The following is a 22,138-nucleotide window of genomic DNA, read 5'->3' on the forward strand; positions in this document are numbered from 1 at the left end:
GAAGTGGAAATAGGAATTCAATGCTAAGAAATGCCATGTGATGGAAATGGGAAAGAGTAAAAGATGACCTACATGGGACTATAAAATGGGGGAAGAAGTAATAATGAAGAGCAAGGAGGAGAAAGACCTTGGAGTGGTTATTCAAGATACCCTTAACCCAGAATGGAATACAAGTGAGATATATGCCTAGATGTACAGGATGTTAACAAATATTAAGGTGGCATTTCATTTCATGGATAAGACTGTGATGAAAAAATTATAGTCACTATGCTATGTCCCAGGCCGGAATATGCAGCAGTGGTGTGGTCTCGGCATACGAAGAAAGTTATAAAGAAGTTGGAAAGAATTCAGAAGGCAGCTACAAGGATGGTACAAGAGCTGAAATACCTAACATATGAAGAGAGGATGAAGGAAATGGGACTGCCGACTCTGCAAGTTAGAAGAGAAAAAGGAAATCTAGTAACGATGAATAAAGTAGTTAACCGCATTGAGAAGATAGACAAGCAGGACCTGGTGTTGCTGGAAGAAGAAACTGGATAGAAGAAAGGGCACTCAAAGAAGATCAGGAAGAGTTAGCATTTGAGGGACATCAAGAAGTACAGTTTTTCACAAAGAACTGGATATCTGGAATGGCCTGAATGATGAGGTTGTTACAGCAGCAAACATGCATAAATTTAAGGAAATGCTGGAAAAGTAAAAATATGAAGGCAGGATACTATGAGGCCTGCTCAAACCCTGTATCATACAACTAGGTAAACACACTGTCAGTCTGCCATGGAGGACAGTCGGTCAGCTGGTCACCAAAACAAACACAAAGATGGAATATTTTCACCAGCAGCCTAGGTTGTGAGGCAGGTAGGGGCTATGCTGTAGTGTCAGTCCTGTCTCCAAAGTGAATAATAACAAAGGGTAAAGTGGTACAGTTATCAGTAATTACATTTTGAGAAAGAAAAAAAAAAATCAAATCAGTCATGGCAGAGGCCATGAACAAAGGAATGCCCAGGACACCCTTCCAGGGATTTCAGGAGGAGAGTGAATTGAATCAACGAATGCAAGGCAGGAAAATAAAAATAATGGATGAAATAATCTGCCTCAGACCTCACTGGGAGTAATTATCGTTTAGGATCCTACCAAAATGAAACTTACTCCCAGTGAGGACTAAAGCACTGGATCAGGGGGGGCTGTGAACTTATCATTAAACCCAGCTGTGACCTCACTGAACAATTCCCTTTGTATCTCACAACACAAAGGGGCAGTCACAGCATACCCTCTAAAGACAACTCTCTTCCTTCACACAAAACTACAAGCACCTAATTACACACACACCCTTCACTCACAATTCAGAATTATCATGGCAACTCCTACACCAGCCTCCAAGTCCCCATCTGGGAAGGGGACCACAAATGTTCCCAGTTCAGACTGCGCTTCTGGTATCGACCCTGAGTGTCTTGACACCCCCCTCAACTTTTTCTTCATTAACTTCTGCAACACTCACCATCTTAGATATAATTTTCAATCTATAGAACCTCTCCTCATCTTCTTTTCCTCACTGGATCACAGGTGTCTGAGGCACAACTGACAGCAGCCCCTTTTCTGTTTCCTCCTACTTTCTCTATCCTCATTTTCAATCCAAAGCTGGATGTTGTGTTTGTGTTCAATGACTTAACCTGCTCTCATGCCCATGCTCTTGAATCTTCCAAGTTTTCCACCATCTAGCTATGACTACAGAGTCACTCTCAAACTAAACTTAAACTATCCTCAAAAGGAAGATTCTTAAACATTTATCACTTCACAATCCTCTATCTGATCACCAGTATAGGTTCTGTCAAGGCCAATCTACTGGTTATCTTCTGGATTTCCTTGCTGAGTCTTGGTCATCCTCTTTTAGAAATTTTGGTGAAACTTTTGCTGTTGCCTTAGACATATCGGAAATTTCTGATAGAGTCTGGCACAAAGTTTTGATTTACAAACTACCCTCCTATGGCTTCTACCCTTCTCTCTGTAACTTCATTTCAAGTTTCCTTCCTGACCATTCTATTGCTGCTGTTTTTTTTTTTTTTTTTTTTTTTTTTTTATGTAGGAAGGACACTGGCCAAGGGAAACAAAAATCCAATATAAAAATATGCCCACTGAAATGCCAATCCCATAAAAGGGTCAAAGCAGTGGTCAAAAATTGATGAATAAGTGTCTTGAAACCTCCCTCTTGAAGGAATTCAAGTCATAGGAAGGTGGAAATACAGAAGCAGGCAGGGAGTTCCTGAGTTTACCAGAGAAAGGGATGAATGATTGAGAATACTGGTTAACTCTTGTGTTAGAGAGGTGGACAGAATAGGGGTGAGAGAAAGAAGAAAGTCTTGTGCAGCGAGGCCGTGGAAGGAGGGGAGGCATGCAGTTAACAAGATCAGAAGAGCAGTTAGCATGAAAATAGCGGTAGAAGACAGCTAGATATGCAACATTGCGGCGGTGAGAGAGAGGCTGAAGACAGTCAGTTAGAGGAGAGGAGTTGATGAGACGAAAAGCTTTTGATTTCACCCTGTCTAGAAGACAAGTATGAGAGGAACCCCCCAGACATGTGAAGCATACTCCATACATGGACGGATAAGGCCCTTGTACAGAGTTAGCAGCTGGGGGGTGTGAGAAAAACTGGTGGAGACGTCTGAGAACGCCCAACTTCATAGAAGCTGTTTTAGCTAGAGATGAGATGTGAATTTTCCAGTTCAGATTATAAGTAAAGGACAGACCGAGGATGTTCAGTGTAGAAGAGGGGGACAGTTGAGTGTCATTGAAGAAGAGGGGATAGTTGTCTGGAAGGTTGTGTCGAGTTGATAGATGGAGGAATTGAGTTTTTGAGGCATTGAATAATACTGTGGTAGGTGGTCACTGTTCTTTTCCTAAATCAATTAACAATGGTGTTCCTTATGGTTCTGTCCTGTCATCCACTCTCTTCCTATTACCTATCAATGATCAAACTTCTTTTCCTATCCACTCCTACGATGATGATACCACCCTGTACTTTTCCACATCTTTTCATTGATGTCCAATCCTTCAGGAAATAAACAGCTCATGCAGGGAAGCTACAGAATGCCTAACTTCTGATCTCTCAAAATATCTGATTGGGGTAGAGCAAACTTGGTATTGTTCAATGCCTTAAAAACTCAATTCCTCCATCTATCAACTTGACACAACCTTCCAGAGAACTATCTCCTCTTCTTCAGTAATACTCAACTGTCCCCCTCTTCTACAATGAACATCCTCAGTCTGTCCTATTCTTGTAATCTAAACTGAAAACTTCACATCTCATCTTTAGTTAAAACAGCATCTATGAAGTTAGGCATTCTGAGATGTCTACGCCAGTTTTTTCTCACCCCTCCAGCTGCTAACTCTGTACAAGGGCCTTAACCGTCCATGTATGGAGTATGCTTCGCATGTCTGGGGGGGGCGTTCCACTCATACTACTCTTTTAGACAGGGTGGAATCAAAAGCTTTTTGTCTCACCAACTCCTCTACCCTAACTGACCGTCTTCAACCTCTTTTTCACTGCCGCAGTGTTGCATCTCTAGCTATATTCTACCACTATTTTCATGATAACTGCTCTTCTGATCTTGCTAACTGCATGTCTCCCCTCCTCCCATGGCCTTGCTGCACAAGACTTTCTTCTGTCTCTCACCCCTATTCTGTCCACCTCTCTAATGCAAGAATTAACCAGTATTCTCAGTCATTCATCACTTTCTCTGTTGAACTCTGGAGCTCCCTGCCTGCTTCTGTATTTCCACCTTCCTATGACTTAAACTCCTTCAAGGGGGAGGTTTCAAGACACTTATCCTTAAATTTTTTATTACTACTTTGGATCCTATTCGGGGAGCAGCATCTCAGTGAGGTTTTTTTTTATTAGATTTATGTTGCCCTTGGCTTGTGTCTCTCCTACACAAAAAGAAAGAAAGAAAAAGAAAAAAATAAATTTTCCTTGAAATACAGTTCTTCCTGTTTTTCAAACCAACTACTCTAAACGTTCGTCCCTCTCTCTCTCTCTCTCTCTCTCTCTCTCTCTCTCTCTCTCTCTCTCTCTCTCTCTCTCTCTCTCTCTCTTTCATATCATCTTTCTTACTGTAGATATGGGGATAGGTTCAAGAAGGAGGTCAGAGGGAAAAATACAAGAAAGACAGATAAGGGAAACAGATAACAAAGGGGTCAATGGAGGTTGGCACACCAGTGAAAAAACAGACAGACAGACAGATAGACCAACAGACAGACAGACAGTCTAAACAATTCTTTACTTCTTTATTTTTTCTATTATTATTATTTTTTAGTATTTATTCTTATTTTTCATGTACTTGTGAGGGGAGAGAGGGAGGCCATGGTAGGGAGGGATGGAACAGAAGGGAGGGGGCAGAAGAAAGAAATAAAATATCAAGGTGATAAATGATGGGAAGAAAAGGAGAGAGAGAGAGAGAGAGAGAGAGAGAGAGAGAGAGAGAGAGAGAGAGAGAGAGAGAGAGAGAGAGAGAGAGAGAGAGAGAGAGAGAGAGAGAGAGAGAGAGAGAGAGAGAGAGAGAGAGAGAGAGAGATGGAACAGAAGGGAGGGGGCAGAAGAAAGAAATAAAATAGCAAGGTGATAAATGATGGGAAGAAAAGGAGAGAGAGAGAGAGAGAGAGAGAGAGAGAGAGAGAGAGAGAGAGAGAGAGAGAGAGAGAGAGAGAGAGAGAGAGAGAGAGAGAGAGAGAGAGAGAGAGAGAGAGAGAGAGAGAGAGAGAGAGCAATGTTTGGAACTGTAGCCATTTGAAAAAACAGTCAGAACTGTATTTCAAGAAATGCAATATGTGTTAGACGTTATTTATACTGCAAAAGCAGTATAAATAAACCTGTCTTCACCAGGAACATCTTCCTGCCACACAGAGCCTTCCTACAGCACAGTGTGTCACCATGCTCAGAAATCTTTTCTTCATTTTTCTGACCGCAGATTTTGCCTCAGCTCACATACAGAAAATACAAGTTTATTTTCATTATCTCTATTACTAAAAATATCATACAGGAATGAGTAGACATGTAATGAAAACTCTATTTTACTCAGTATCTGGAGATCTTCAAGTTACATTACACCCTGCTGTTTAAGGGTTAAAGTAAAACAGCCAGAAATCATGGGTATTACAGAGGCCAAATTGAATGAGCCAGCAGAAAACATAAAAATTGCATATGGTTGTTATAATGTATAGACAAAATCTAGGAATAATAAGAAAGGAGTGATGTTACTGACCAAGAAGAATATAACAGTGGAGGATGTTGAGATAGGTGAAGGTATGGCTGAAGTAATTAAAGTCAAGACAAAAAGGAAAGGAGAAGGAAAAAAATTTTGCAGTGGCATATGTACCACTGAAAAAACAATGCATGGAATGACTACACCATGCATGGATGACTACAAAATAATGTTAAGAGATACTAGTAATTCTCTAAAGAAAATATCAAGAGCATTAATATGACACTCATGGGAGGCTTTAGCTGTAAAGAGATCTGCAGGGAAGAATGGACCATGGAAGGGGGAGAAGAATCATTGGGAAATAAGTTGCTAAACTTTGTAATGTCTGACACTATGACCCAATGGATAGGGGAAAATACCAGATTTGAAGGGAATGAGGAGGCTTCAAGGTTAGACTTATTGTTTACCAAAGAACTTGACATCATTGAGGAAATAAATTTTACTTCGGCAAATCACTTGTCTGCTAGATGGTGCCGTTCACATGAGATACACTACACTTCGCCACACAGTCAGTTACTACGCAGACACCACACAAGTCGGACGTCGGTCCCGCCTCCTGTTCTATTGTTACGACTTCTGTTATCGAGGAGTGATAGGAATATTACAGTTTTCTTGTTTGGATTGTGTATTATGATTTCCATTACCTGTTATAAGGGTGGAATATTGTCTTTAGTTATCCGTTACCTGATTATAGGGCGGAGTATTGCCTATGGATATCCGTTACCTGATAAGGGCGGAGTGTTGCCTACTTGAATCCGTTACCTGATTTAAGGGCGGATTATGGACTATAAATATCCGTTACCTTGTATAAGGCCGGATTATTGGTTATATGATATCCGTTACTTGGTATAAGGCGGATTATTGGCAAATATTTTATGCTATATATATATATATATATATATATATATATATATATATATATATATATATATATATATATATATATATATATATATAACAATATTTGGGCACTCTCGTGAGCCGACATAGGTGCGAGATGGTTCCATCTTGTTACCCATTATTGGGGCAAGAGGAATATTGCCTTATTTACAAGCCTGGGGGCATTTGACTTCCCAGATTATTATAAGGAAGGAGTTTTTTTATTTAAAGTTACCCTGTGTGTGAGGTTAAGGCACCCGTGGGGTTATAAAAGGAACTGCTGTTAAAAGGGGTGGCATCTTGTTAACATTAGCCGCCATGTCTAGGACGCCTTCTGATGCTTGCCCCAGTCCTGAGAGATTCAGAACTACCAGCATGCCACGCACCTCAGCTAAGGTAAAGGGACTACACAAGGGGAGTAAACATGAAGAAAGATCCAGATCTAAGAGCCGTTCTACTCGTCATGAGAGGTTAAGTTACTCTCGGTCACCTTCCCCTTCTCCAAAATACGCTGGTGAAGACAGCAATGCACCTTCTTTGGGCATGATTATGGATGCTTTGACTGAGTTGAGGAAAGACATGGACAAGCTTAAGAAGGAAAATGGGGCTGTGAAGTCAAAAGCAGTTCATAACAATGCTCCCCTGTAGGTGTCAAATAATACTTTGATGCCTGATTCTCAGGAATCACAGGCAGGATTTTCTGGACTTAGAACTCCACTGAGGGAGGACAGTGATGAGGAAGAGGAAATCCAGAGGGATGTTCCTCATGATAGTATATTGTTACAAGGTGCTAAGAATTATGGACCCATGGAAACTGTCTCAAAAGAACTTGACAAGGAAATTGCTGCAATGGTGAACCACCTAACACACAGCCTAACACTGAAAGACTTATCGCTAAAAATGGTGATGCTGATGGCAATGACACAAGCAGCCAGGATCCAAACTTTGCACTTATTGTTGGTGAATATGGCATTTGGAGAAGAATCTGTTTCAGTTTTGTTAGGAGGTAACATCAAGCAATGCAGGCCAAAATTTAATGTTCGTACTATTGTATTTAAAGCTTATCCTCAGGATTACAGATTGTGTGTAGTTAAGGCTATGAAAGAATATATAGAAAGAACTGAGAGGCTAAGGACAGAATCTGGAAATGCAGATGGGAGACTACTCATAAGTTATATAAAACCCCATAGGGGTGTTTCTAAGGACATGGTGGCAAGGTGGCTTAAGACCATGTTATGTAAGTGTGGGATTGATACCAAGAGGTACACAGCAGGTAGTATTACACCTGTGTCAGTGTCTAAGGCCAAGGCACTGGATGTGCCTATTGCCACCATCATGGCAAAAGCTGGTTGGACGCAGGAAGCCACATTTGCTAAATATTATAATAAGGATATACAAGGGGAAATAGACCCTTTTTCAAGAAGCAGTGCCAGGCTCAGTATAATGTAAGGTTTGAAATGTTATCAGCAGTAAAAATCATGTTCTATTTTCATAAATGACAATGGGGTTTTTGTAATAGGAACTTTTATTTACACCTATTTACAAAATGTGAAATTTGACAGAACCCTTTACATACAACACCCACATGACTTTAAAATCTCATGTGAACGGCACCATCTAGCAGACAAGTGATTTGCCGAAGTAAAATTACAGAAGTACATGAGACTTACCGTAGGTTAGTTGAAATGTGCTTCGGATTTTGCGAGGCACATCACGTCTGCTAGATGGTAGAGTTCACATGCCCTCCACTCCCTCCCTTTGTTAATTGATGATTCTTGGTTTACACAACAAAAATTCAAGGACTGGAAGGGTTGGGAGATAATATTTCATGTGGGTAGTTGTATCTTTAAAGACTGACTGTGTGGCGAAGTGTAGTGTATCTCATGTGAACTCTACCATCTAGCAGACGTGATGTGCCTCGCAAAATCCGAAGCACATTTCAACTAACCTACGGTAAGTCTCATGTACTTCTGTAATTATCAGTGCCCTTTGGGCAAAAGTGATCATCTGTTAATTGAATTTAAATCAGGCAAGAGTTTAATAGAAAACAGGAGTGAAACTTACAAGAATGAAGATATTACTACAGGAGGGTGGATTTCAATAAGTTGAGGAAATTCTTTGTGGACACAGATTTAAAACAACTGTTCACAGCAAGAAATACGCAGGAAAAGTGTGATACATTTATGAAAATCTATAATAAAGGGCTCAATAGATACGTGCCAAAGATCCCAATTACCAAGGTAAGAAAGAGAGAAGACTGATAAAATACAAGATGTAATCTAGCAAGAGGAGAAAAAGAAGCAGCTTGGAATAGATGGAGAAAATTAGGACATAAGAAATTGGAAGAATTTACAGTAACAAGAAATGAGTATGTCCAAATCTTGAGAGAAGTGGAAAGGAATTATGAGAAAGAAGTAGTTCACAAATACAAGAATGAGGTGAAACTTTTTTACAGATATGTAAATGGAAAAATGAAAAATAAACAAACAATATGTAGATTAAAGGTAGACATTATTTATGAAGACACTCTGTCACAGGGTGAATTAATGAACACATGGTTCCTGCAGTCAGTATTCACCAGAGAAAATAACTTTGTAGGAGAAAGAGTATGACACAATGACAAAGCGTTGAGGGAATTTCAAGTGGATGTTCAAGAAGTTAAGAAAATGATGAAGGATCAGGATGTAAGTAAGGCTCAAGGGCCGGATGGAGTGTCAAATTGGATAATGAAGGAATGTAGAGAACGGCTGGCAGAGATAATACATAGTATCATAATATGTTCATTTAAAGGGGGAAAAGTCCCTCTAGACTGGAAAAGAGCCAATACAGTATCAATTTTCAAAGGAGGTAATAAAGAAAAAACACTGAATTACAGACTGGTGTCCCTAACAAATGTTGTTGCAAAAATATGTGAAAGGATTGTTAAAAACAGGTGGATGAAATATCTAGCAGAACAATACACATTGACTGGATGTGTTTCAGAAGTGGAAGATCTTGTGTCACAAATTTATTGAGTTTTTACAGTAGAGCAATTCATGTAATCCAAGAAAGGGATGGTTGGGCAGACTGTGTCTACTTAGATGTAAAAGAGGCATTTGATAACGTACCTATCCAGAGGCTGTTATGGGAAATTCAAAATGTAGGGGATTTGCAGGGCAAAACACTGGATGGGATAACATACTTCTTAAGGGACAGAGAAATGAAAAAAATAAAATAAATAAGGGTGAAAAATCAGAATGGTATAAAGTTATAAGACGAGTTCCACAGGGGACAGTTCTGGCCCTTGTAATGTTCCTAGTATATATTAATGACATGTTGGATGAGGTTGATATCTATATACCATATTTGATGGCTCATAAGATGCATGGGCTCATAAGACACACCCAGTTTTGGCAGACAAAGAAATGAAAAAAAAAGTTAAATGAGCAGATTTAAGCCCTGAATATGAAATGAAGGATTTCACCTGACATTTGAAGACTCTCACGTGCATTTAGATCATTATTAGATCCCAATACTTTGCATTTAAAAACTTCAATATTTGCTAGTAGCCTACATACCAATCCTGTTGTGAGATGTAAACATGGCATATGGTGTTGGCAGTGACTGTGAGAGACTACAGGGGTAATAAAGTTTCTTCATAAGAATGTTAAAAGATAGGTGCAATTTTAATTTTATGAAAGTGTGTCTTACCTCAAGGAGTAACAGCATCACACTGCAAAGAACACAGTGAAGCTTGTCCTTGTCACCGGGTTCGGCGCATAACTGACTGCATGTTTGTTTTGATACATGCAATGCGTGGTGCATGGTAACTTAGGCAAATTCTTCCTGACTGGTGTCATTCTATGTGAATTACTGGTAAGTATGACCTTTTGTATATTATTACCTTCAAAGAAAGAGTTGTTTTGTGGTGTAGTACCAATTATCACTTTATTTACATGTGCAAAGATGTCTGGGGTTTGATTTTAGAGCCATAGACTTACCACCAACCACTGCCTCAATGCTGAACTCCTGCCTCATAGGTCACAGGCTCATTTCCTGACACTTTTTTTAGAGAAAAGGTGCATCTTATGAGCCATGAAATATGGTAAGTTTATTTGCAGATGATGCAAAGTTGCTGAAAAAAGTGGAAAATAATACGGATTGTGAAATGTTACAGAAGGATCTGGATAAAATATACGAGTGGGGTAAATAAAATATATGAGTGGGGTAAGAGATAGGAAATGGGATTTAATGCAAAGAAGTGCATAGTGATGGAGCTAGGGAAAAGTAAAAGAAGACAGACAAGATCCTATACCATGGGAGATGTAGAAATTAAGAAAACCAAAGAAGAAAAAGATTTGTGAATTACAATAAGCAATAATTTATCACTAGAAAACACATAAGCAATAATGTAGGGCAGTGGTATTCATTGTGCGGCTCGCGAGCCACTGGCGGCTCGCGATGATTCAATTCACGGCTCTCGAAAAATATATAAATTAATTAATAAAAAAATATATATATATAGAAAAATAATTTTTCAAGTAAGATACATATTTTCATGAGGTGAGATGGAAGACGAAGTCACAGTAAGAGATAACATTCTAACATCCCTACCCTAGTCGTACATTGCACTAGCAGCTCAATACTGCTTAATTTAGTTGAGTTACGCTAATTTGCAGTAGCTGCGGCTCTCTCAATCAATGTGTTTAACCAAAGTGGCTCTCTTGCAGAAATTAGTGAATAACACTGATGTAGGGGAACCTATGAGTTACTGAGAAAGATGAAAAGGGCATTTACTTATATGGATGAAAAGATGATGAAAAGTTGATAGAATCTATGATTCAAACCAGACTGGAATGTGCTGCAATTGTTTGGTCACCTCATAATAAAAAAGATATAAGGAATATAGAAAGGATTCAAACAGCTACAACCAAAATGGTTCCAAGTTTTGAAAGATTTATCTTATGAAGATAGACTAAAGAGATTAGAACTTCCAACATTACAGCAGAGAAGAGAAAGAAGGGACCTGATTGCTATATACAACTTTGAAGGGGAAGGACCAAGTTGACAAAGAAGACCTGTTTGTGTGGGACTTGAGACACATGAGGACACAATATGAAATTAAAAAAGACAGCACGTAAGAGAGACGTCAAAAAATATAGTTTCCTGAATAGAAAAAACAGAAATATGGAACAATTTAGATGAAACAGTGGTTCAGCCAAGGAATATTCATGAATTTAAAGCTAAGCTGGACACTTATAGGTATGGAGACAGGAAAGCATGAGCATAGTTCTTTTCCTGTAAAACACAGCTAGGTAAATACAAATAGGTAAATAAACACACTTGGGAATTTTGAAGTGTACACATCCTTTTTCTTTATATTTAAATGAGGACAGTACTGTACAGTACTATACTGTATAATACACAACAGAAACAACTGTTATTAACTGTTGTAAATATAACATGCTACAGGGAGTGGGAAGTCAGGAGAGACGAGAGGATCCACATGGCCAAATGATGGATGATAGAGGACAGTGACTGGCAGTGGGCAGAGGAGACACAATGGTGGGCACATTTGTTGCAGCAGTTACAGGAGGCAATACAGCAGATACTGCTGTCTTGGCAGACGGCACGCCGGACATAGAAGTTGGTGGAGCTGCTGGAGTCTGTTGAAGAGGGCGGTGCTTGTGCCAGCAAGGTGGCACAGCAGGCGGCACTGGGGGTACAGCAGTGGTAGACATCGGCTGAGGACAAGAGCGGTGCCTGTGGCAGTGTGGAACCACTGAAAACTGTTAAGGAGTGCTGTGCCTGTACCAGTGGGGTGGAACCATGGGCACCCGCTGATGAGGAGCCCTGTACTGCTGGGATGGAACCACAAGATACCACTCATAAGGAGCACTGTGCCTTTGCCGGTGGTGTGGAACCATCGGAAGCCACTGATGAGGAGCGCTGTGCCTGTGCCAATGGTGTGGAACCATGGGAACCTGCTGATGAGGAGCACTGCACCTGTGCCAGTGGAGTGAAACCTGCTGATGAAAAGCACTGTCCTGGCAGGGTGGAATCACCAGAGCCTGTGACCAACATTAAGGTGCAGGTCAGTAAGACGGCACCTAAAGAGTGAGCTATGTCACAGAACTAAGAAGAGGATGCTACTGCATCCTCTGGTTGGAGGTCATGTTTTATGTAATGTGTTATGTTTTGCCAAGTGTCATGTTAATGTTTTCATTAGTGCAGAGGCAGCGATGACAATGATAGTCAGGATGACTCTCCTGTAGGGGAAGACAGTGCTGCAGCACTGTGGTTGTGTTGGTGACACTAAGTAGTGAAGATAGGTGTTGGCAATGCTGTAGTGAGCTACTGGGTGGTAACTGGAGGAGGCAGTAGACACCTGCCGAAACGATAATTACTCCCAGTGAGGTCTAAAGCACTGTTCAGGGGGTGCTGTGAACTTATCATTAAACCCAGCTGTAACCTCACTGAACGTTTCCCTTTGTGTCTCACAACACAAGGGGACAGTCACAGCCTGCCCTCTAAAGACAACTCTCTTCCTCCACACAAAACTACAAGCACCTAATAACACACACACCCTTCACCCAAAAATTTTAAAATCATCATGGCGACTCCTACACCAGCCTCGGAGTCCCCATCTGGGGAGGGGACCATAAATGTCTCCAGGTCGGATTGCCTTTCTGTCGACGACCCTAAGTGTCTTGACACTCCCATCAACTTTTTCTTCATTAACTTCTGCAACATTCGCGGTCTAAGATCTAATTTTCAATCTGTAGAACACCACCTCTAAACCTCATCTTCTTTTCCTCACTGAAACTCAGGTGTCTGAGGCAACTGACAGTAGTCCCTTTTCTGTTCCCTCCTACTTTCTCTATCCTCATTTTCCATCCAAAGCTGGATGCTGCATTTATGTGCGCAATGACTTAATCTGCTCTCGTGCCCACGCTCTTGAATCTTCCGAGTTTTCCACCATCTGGCTACGACTACAGAGTCACTCTCATACTAAATTTATCTGTGCTGTATACCTCTCACCTAACTCCTCTGATTATAAGAAATTCTTTGACTACTTAACTTCCAAAGTGGAGCACATTCTGACCCTCTTCCCTTTTGCAGAGATCTCCATTCTTGGAGACTTCAATGTTCACCACCAGCTTCGGCTTTCCTCTCCCTTCACCGACCATCCTGGTGAACTAGCCTACAACTTTGCTATCCTCCATGACCCAGAGCAATTGGTGCAACACCCTACTCGTATTCCTGACCGTCTTTGAGATACGCCCAACATTCTTGACCTTTTCCTGACCTCTAATCCTTCTGCTTATGCTATCACCCTTTCTTCTCCGTTGGGCTCCTCCGATCACAATCTCATATCTTTATCTTGTCCTATCGCTCCAATCCCTCCTCAGGATCCCCCTAAGTGAAGGTGCCTCTGGCGTTTTGCCTCTGCTAGTTGGGGGGACCTGAGGAGGTATTTTGCTGATTTTCCTTGGAATGACTACTGCTTCCGTGTCAGAGACCCGTCTTTGTGTGCTGAGCGCATAACAGAGGTGATAGTGTCTGGCATGGAGGCGTACATTCCTCACTCTTTTTCTCGTTCTAAACCTTCTAAACCTTGGTTTAACACAGCTTGTTCTCATGCTATACATGATAGAGAGGTGGCCCACAAAAGGTACTTAAGCCTTCAATCACCAGAATCTCATGCACTTTATATTTCTGCCCGGAACCATGTCAAGTCTGTTCTCCAACTAGCCAAAAACTCTTTCATTAACAGAAAATGTCAAAACCTTTCAAGATCTAACTCCCCTCATGATTTCTGGCATCTAGCCAAAAATATCTCCAATAACTTTGCTTCTTCTTCTTTCCCTCCTCTATTTCAACCAGATGGCACCACTGCTATCACATCTATTTCTAAAGCTGAACTCTTCGCTCAAACCTTTGCTAAAAACTCTACCTTGGACGATTCTGGGCTTGTTCCTCCCTCTCCTCCACCCTCTGACTACTTCATGCCACGTATTAAAATTCTTCGCAATGATGTTTTCCATGCCCTCGCTGACCTAAACCCTCAGAAGGCTTATGGACCTGATGGGGTCCCTCCTATTGTTCTCCGCAACTGTGCCTCCGTGCTTGCACCTTGTCTAGTCAAACTCTTTCAGCTCTGTCTGTCAACATCTACCTTTCCTTCTTGCTGGAAGTTTGCCTACATTCAACCTGTTCCTAAAAAGGGTGACCGTTCTAATCCCTCAAATTACCGTCCTATTGCTTTAATTTCCTGCCTAAAGTTTCTGAATCTATCCTCAACAGTAAGATTCTTAAACATCTATCACTTCACAACTTTCTATCTGATCGCCAGTATGGGTTCCGTCAAGGCCGCTCTACTGGTGATCTTCTGGCTTTCCTTACTGAATCTTGGTCATCCTCTTTTAGAGATTTTGGTGAAACTTTTGCTGTTGCCTTGGACATATCAAAAGCTTTTGATAGAGTCTGGCACAAAGCTTTGATTTTTAAACTACCCTCCTACGGTTTCTATCCTTCTCTCTGTAACTTCATCTCAAGTTACCTTTCTGACCGTTCTATTGCTGCTGTGGTAGACGGTCACTGTTCTTCTCCTAAATCTATTAACAGTGGTGTTCCTCAGGGTTCTGTCCTGTCACCCACTCTCTTCTTATTATTCATTAATGATCTTCTAAACCAAACTTGTTGTCCTATCCACTCCTACGCTGATGATACCACCCTGCACTTTTCCACGTCTTTTCATAGACATCCAACCCTTCAGGAGGTAAACATATCATGCAGGGAAGCCACAGAATCCTTGACTTCTGATCTTTCTAAAATTTCTGATTGGGGCAGAGCAAACTTGGTATTGTTCAATGCCTCAAAAACTCAATTCCTCCACCTATCAACTCGACACAACCTTCCAGACAACTATCCCCTCTTCTTCAATGACACTCAACTGTTCCCTTCTTCTACACTGAACATCCTCGGTCTGTCCTTTACTTATAATCTGAACTGGAAACTTCACATCTCATCTCTAGCTAAAACAGCTTCTATGAAGTTAGGCGTTCTGAGACGTCTCCGCCAGTTTTTCTCACCCCCCAGCTGCTAACTCGGTACAAGGGCCTTATCCGTCCATGTATGGAGTATGCTTCACATGTCTGGGGGGGGGGTTCCACTCATACTGCTCTTCTAGACAGGGTGGAATCAAAAGCTTTTCGTCTCATCAACTCCTCTCCTCTAACTGACTGTCTTCAGCCTCTCTCTCACCGCCACAATGTTGCATATCTAGCTGTCTTCTACCACTATTTTCATGCCTGCTCTTCTGATCTTGCTAACTGCATACCTCCCCTCCTTCTGCAGCCTCACTGCACAAGACTTTCTTCTTTCTCTCACCCCTATTCTGTCCAGCTCTCTAATGCAAGAATTAACCAGTATTCTCAATCATTCATCCCTTTCTTTGGTAAACTCTGGAACTCCCTGCCTGCTTCTGTATTTCCACCTTCCTATGACTTGAATTCCTTCAAGAGGGAGTTTCAAGACACTTATTCATCAATTTTTTACCACTGCTTTGACCCTTTTGTGGGACTGACATTTCAGTGGGCATTTTTTTTATTGGATTTTTGTTGCCCTTGACCAGTGTCCTTCCTACATAAAAAAAAAAAAAAAATGAAGCTGGAGGCCGCTGGTTGGCTAAACCGTTAGCCAATCACCTGTGAGCCAAGTCTATGCAGGGAGCTGCTGCCACTGGAGAGGCAGAGTGTGACTATCTCCTGCCTACACACCTGTGCTGACAAGGTAAGAAGATGCCCTTGTGCTAAATGACGACACTCATCACCTGCCATTGCCGTTGTGCCCTGAAGCACGCTGTGAGCATTGCATGCTCTGGCAGTCTGAGACAGTGGCTACCAGGAGCTGAGGTGTGTGCGTGACACCTGCAATGTCTGTGATGGCATGGACTGCAAGCGGAAACAGTGTGTGATGCCGCCAGCGAGTTGTGACACTATTGTGTGCTGTGATGCTTTTGTGTGCTGTACCACTGCACTGTGAGGTGAGACATATTACCCAGCAATAACAGATGCTTTGCTGAGTGAGGCTATGTGCTGCATGCCTTGCTTGTACTATGACATGTTGGTGTACCTCATGCCCTGTAGTGCCGCTCTGTGTTGTTAATAAAGTCTAAGAGTGTCAGTGAGATGATGTCTCCTTACCCTCCCCTCTCAGTAGTCTGTTAAGTCCAGACTGTGGGTGTGTGTGCCTGCCTCACTCTTCGCTAGCCAAAAAAAACAAACAATGATGGCAGTTGTGGATCCCTGTTGTGTGTGCTGATTGTTTATTTTCTGCTGCTGTGGTGAGTACCTGAAGGCACCTAAAGCCTGAAGAAGACAGTGGTCGCCACAACAGTACAAACAAAACTGAAGGCCATAAATTAGCTAACATAACTATAATTTAAAAAAAAAGACAGTAAATCTTTACCTTTTAATTACTACCCAATTAGCTTAACCTCAGTCATGTGCATAATGCTAGAAACACTTTATAAGAGGTAAACTTGTTAATAACTTAGAGGAAAACAACATATTTAGAAATACTCAACATGGCTGAACCTCACAAATTTCTATGATACTCTGAACAAGTATGATGAAAATAAAGCAGTAGATATAATATATCTTGATTTCTGAAGTCTTCAACAAACATTTACTAATTAAATTAATATCTCATAATATCCAAGGTGGCATGCTGAGATGGGTAGAAAACTGACTGAACAACTATAAACAAATAGTAATAATAAATGGAAAAAAAAACTTTGGATTAACTTAACCAGCAGGATGCCACAGGTGTCTGTATTAGGACTTGCTCTCTTCCTTCTTTGTATAAATGGCATTGATGAGGGTGTTACCAGTATAATATGAAGTTTGCTGATGACACCAAAATAGCAAATACCATATAGTCTCAAACAAACAAGTAAAGTAAATGCAGAACAATCTAGACAAGTTGTCAGAATGGAGGCAAAGCTAGCAAAAGTTTTAATGCAGATAATTGTAAAGTGCTTCATATAGGGTAACAAAACAAGTAAAGCAAAGCATATTATGAGTGGTACCCTATTTAGAAGTGCAGAGAGCAAAACTGATTTTGGAGTAACAATATCACACAGCTGAAAACCCAGCCAATAATGTTCAGAAGGATTAATCAGTAGATTATTTTAATATAAATCAACAGATATAATCCTCACTTTGTTTAATTCCTTCATCCATCCTTTTTATGAAATGCTGCATTCCACCATGGTGTCCCTATTACCAGAAGGACACAGACAAATTAAAACAAGTTTAGCGTAGAGTAACAAAAATACTACCAAGCCTAAGAAACAGACCATATGGAGCAACTTAAAAAAATCTAATTTATTTCCATTAACTCAAACAAGACTAAGAGGTAATTTAATACAAGTGTTTAAAATCATCAAAGGCAATGATAATATTGACAGCAGTAAATATTTCATGATAGACTTTTCAAATTACATACAAGAAAATGGTTGCAGAATTGTTGGGAAATCCTTCAACTCTCATGAATCAAAAAATTTATTTTCCAGTGAGTTGTCAATCTATGGAACAGGCTTCCTCAAGACATGACAGACTGCAACATCACAGAGACTTTTAAACACCATTTTGATGAATATCTTGCCTTAAATGTGCAGTTATCAGTGTTTTTTTTTAGAAATTAACTTCCTTGCGTCGAGGAAGTGGAGCCAACTTGTTTAAGCTACTTTCATTCTTTCCTTTTTTTTTTTTTTTCTCCAATCCTGCAAGTTGTTTCCTGTATGGCTTATGCTGGAGGGAATGGAGCATGAGGAAAGAGCCTTTTTGCTTTGCTGTTCTTTTCTTCTACTATCACCTTTTTAGTAGTCCTAGGTCAGGTCACCTTGTGAGGACCACATGATCTGTTGTGGCCTGTGTACAGTTGCCACAAAAAAAGTATACACTTTCACCCCAATAAAAAAGTACACAAACAAATATCTGTGTAGTGCTTATTTGCTTTCCTGCCACCAGCAGAGTGGGCAGAGATAGTGAAGACGTTGGTCAGCTAGAGCCCACCTCCATCCATTGTTCCCTACCACACCAGGCTTCAGTGCACCTCCAGCACTTCTACAGAGAGGGTCTTTGTAATGCTGCTAATGAGCGCCCCCATTTTCTACTTGCATGCCAACTTCGACATGCTACCAGACACCCCACATTCATTATCATGGGTTATGCACAGCTGTCTCTTCAAGATAAAACCTGGGCCCTCACCCTCCTAGATGAAGGCTGGTTTGTCATACATGTAGTGGCAGAATTAAAGGTAACAAGGAGGACCATTTACAAGCTAAAAACTGCAGCAGAGAACCTCCCTCCCGGCGTGGTACCAATCAAAAACCAGGCTTTAGGGCGCTGAGGAAGATGTCTCCATGCACAGACAAGGTCCTAGCAAGAGAGGTGAAGAAAGACCCTTTGATTACAGCCGTCAGCCTGAAAGAGAAACACCCCAACCTCCTGCAGAACGTCTCGGTGCGAACTATTCAACACCGCCTTCAGGACTTAAAATTGCCAGCACGCTGCGCCGCCAAGAAGCTGCTTCTGATGGAGGCTATGAAGAAGCAATGTCTGGATTTGTGCCAGAGATACAAGGAGTAAACACCAGCAGACTGGCAGAAAGTAATGTTCAGCAATGAAAGCACGTTCCAGCTGGGCAGGGATGGCTCCAAGGTCATGAGGAGGCCCAATAACATGTCCCATTTTGACCCTCGCTACACTGTCAAAACGGTCAAACACCCAGACAGTGTTATGGTGTGGGGGGCATTCACTGTTCATAAGGGCTGTGCTGGACTCTACTTTCTTCCTAAGAATGTGACAATGAAGGCAACTAATTATACTGAGGTCTTGGAGGAGCATATGCTGACATTTTGGAGCCTTCACAAAGCGGAATATTTCATGCACGACTTAGCACCAGCACATAAGTCTAAGGCTGTCAAGGAGTGAAAAATAATATTCATGTTCTTGACTGGCCAGGCAGCTCCCCAAACCTCAACCTCATCGAAAACGCCTGGCATGTAATGAAGACCAAGCTGGAGAATTCGCACCCCAGCAGCATCAAGAACCTAACAGAGGAGCTGAAAAAGATATGGATCTACTTCGATGCCTCCTACTTCTTCACCCTTGCTGCTTCCATGCCCAGGAGGATCCAGAGTGTTCTGAAGTCCAAGGGGAATATGTCCAAATACTAATTGTAAGATAAAATTGTAAATAAAACAGCCTTATTTTGTATTCTATAGTTTTACTAAGCAAAATTCAGTGATGTATATTTTTTTTGCAGCCACTGTATCTATGCAGCTCTATGAAATTCTACCCCTCTCTCTCTCTCTCTCTCTCTCTCTCTCTCTCTCTCTCTCTCTCTCTCTCTCTCTCTCTCTCTCTCTCTCTCTCTCACTGCTTATATTCCTATAAAATGTGGTGATTAAGTAATATAAGTTGTCATTCCACTGAGTAAGTATTGCTGAGTTGCAATGACTAAAAAATTTCCATTGATCAATCAATCAATCAATGCCTAGTTGTGATTTATGGGAAAAGACTTATGCTTGTGCTGTCCCATCCCCATATCTTTTAATATCCAACTTAGCCTTGAATCCATTTATACTTCTTGGAGTCCATATAGCATCTCCACTTGACACCAGTAGTGTCACCCAGATGTGCTTCTTCCATCCTCACTCCTCTCTTACAAGTATAAAAAGTTTAACTCACTAATTATGCAACCCACATCTTACATTACTTCATTATCACTATGAGTTATACATGAAAGATACATCAACCTGTGATTATGAATTTCGTGCTATTGTAAGGCTATTAGTTATTGAAAGGAACAAAATTTACCTGCCAGCTCCATCCCACTGCTCCACATGGATACAGAAAATGATAATCATAGTGGGAGGAAAAAAAGGACCTGAGACATGAGACAAGACTGGCAATGGGTAGAGGCAGTACCATGCAATAACCATTCACATATTCACAGGTTAGTATTTAGTAATTCATCTCATGTATCCAAAAAATACCTGACAGTGATGATGAAATAATGGAAGATGTTGATATGGCTACCACAGTTAATGAATCCGATGTTTTACTATTTGTAGGAGAGGATGGAGGAGTGAGGGTGGAGGAAGGATATGGTAGAGACCAGCAGTGCTGAGTAGAGACTTGATAAATAAAGGATGAGGCTTATATAAACTTTTTATTGACTTAAAATATCTAGGTACAGTAGAGTACGTAACAACGCATGGTCATTATAACCTGCCATAATGCACTGAAATTTTAATAAATATTTAATCAGAATAACAAACCAAAAATGGCATGACAAACTCGCCACTCATGTGAACAGTGGAATTTTAATAAAAATTAAATTGGAATAATGAACCAAAACTGGTAAGATGAACTTGCCATTTGTGCGAGCACTGAAATTTCAATAAACATTAATTGGAAAAACAAACTAAAACTCACCAGCTGTGTGAGCCACTGCTCACCTATCTACCACCTGTCCCTTCCTCCCTTTTTTTTTCTTTCCCCACCCTTCTTTTGTCTTGTCTCAAACCTCCCTCCCTGTCACCTCCCCTCCCTCCTATCTGTAAGAGATAAGGAACAAGGGAGTGATACCACTCTCTCTCTCTCTCTCTCTCTCTCTCTCTCTCTCACTCATTTTGTCATTTTCACTTCATCCTTTCTCACTCTTTCTCATTCTCATATACATAATTCCATTTTCATTCTCAATCAGTCTCATTCTATTTAGCAATCCTTAATATTGTTGTTCACAAACAGAGAGAGAGAGAGAGAGAGAGAGAGAGAGAGAGAGAGAGAGAGAGAGAGAGAGAGAGAGAGAGAGAGAGAGAGAGAGAGAGAGAGAGAGAGAGAGAGAGAGAGAGAGAGAGAGAGAGAGAGAGAGAGACGCTGACAATAGGTAAATGTGATCGATAATATATAGTCAAAGCAGCGTGAAACTCGGAATGGTAAGAATTTAGGACTAGGCATGAAACTTGAGAGGGTACTGTATATATTTGTTGTGTTATCTCAAATGTAGTAGTGGCAATGAACTCATTTTATGTATTTTTTCGAAAATTGTGTATTTTTTTTATTTTCTGGTTCTCTATAACCAATTAATTTTATCCCATAGGTTCTTCAGTTACCACAATGCACATTTGCCAAAATGAACACCACACTGGAATGAATCATGTTCATTGTTGCACACCCTACTGTATCTGAAAGTGACTGCATGACATCATCAACATGGTAAATGAGGAACTAAGGAATACAATATATGAGAGATTGATGAACTTTTGACAGGAAAATATTTATCAAATGGGAAGATACTGTCACCAAATGAAAATTAGGGTGACATGGCATGAGTTTCCTAAAAGAAAGAGCTAAAAAATCAGATATCAATCCTAGCATAAGTACCTACCTCATCATTGAGCCAATTCAATCCATCCAGAGTTTTTATATCCCGTCGGGTGATCTGAATGTGGAACTTTTCAATCAGGACTTCAGATTGTGGAATTTTGTTCAGGGCATCATCAATCTCATTCTGAAAAAAGGATAATATCATTTGTAATCTTTTGTATAATAATCTTTCCTTTAATGTTTGGTGGTGTAATAATTGCTAAAACCTGAAACAAATTCAGCCTATCCATGCCCAACACCTATACCTAGGATCTCTTCTGAGGTAATAGCCATAATATAAAAGTCTCCATTATTTTTTTCTTTTGCATAGCTCCTTTAATCCCCTCACTCTCACATACATTCTTTTCCCACACACTCCAACACTGTCCTCCCATTTCACTCACAGCTATCCTTTCACACCCAATGCATTTACAGTACCAAACTCCTATACACTTTATTAGTCATTTTACTTTCAGATATTCTTTCAAAAGACAGACCACCTTAAGATGCTGTGCCTGATCTTCACAACCATGCCACATTTCACTAGCACCTTTATTTGACAGATACTGCACACCTTCGTTA

General features: G+C 40.7%; 1 protein-coding gene across 6 annotated transcripts in view; it reads right to left on the minus strand.

Annotated features, from left to right (window-relative positions):
- LOC135109616 (uncharacterized) overlaps window positions 1-22,138 on the minus strand; it is a 375,792-nt gene that overhangs the window by 105,017 nt on the left and 248,637 nt on the right. For all 6 annotated transcript variants that reach the window (XM_064021045.1, XM_064021044.1, XM_064021043.1 and 3 more), the window contains one exon: window positions 21,579-21,701. In XM_064021045.1, the coding sequence (XP_063877115.1) occupies window positions 21,579-21,701 (123 nt within the window). The remainder of the gene's footprint in view (window positions 1-21,578; window positions 21,702-22,138) is intronic.

Source organism: Scylla paramamosain, chromosome 19 (assembly GCF_035594125.1).
Source record: "Scylla paramamosain isolate STU-SP2022 chromosome 19, ASM3559412v1, whole genome shotgun sequence".
In the NCBI taxonomy this organism is placed as follows: Eukaryota; Metazoa; Arthropoda; class Malacostraca; order Decapoda; family Portunidae; genus Scylla; species Scylla paramamosain.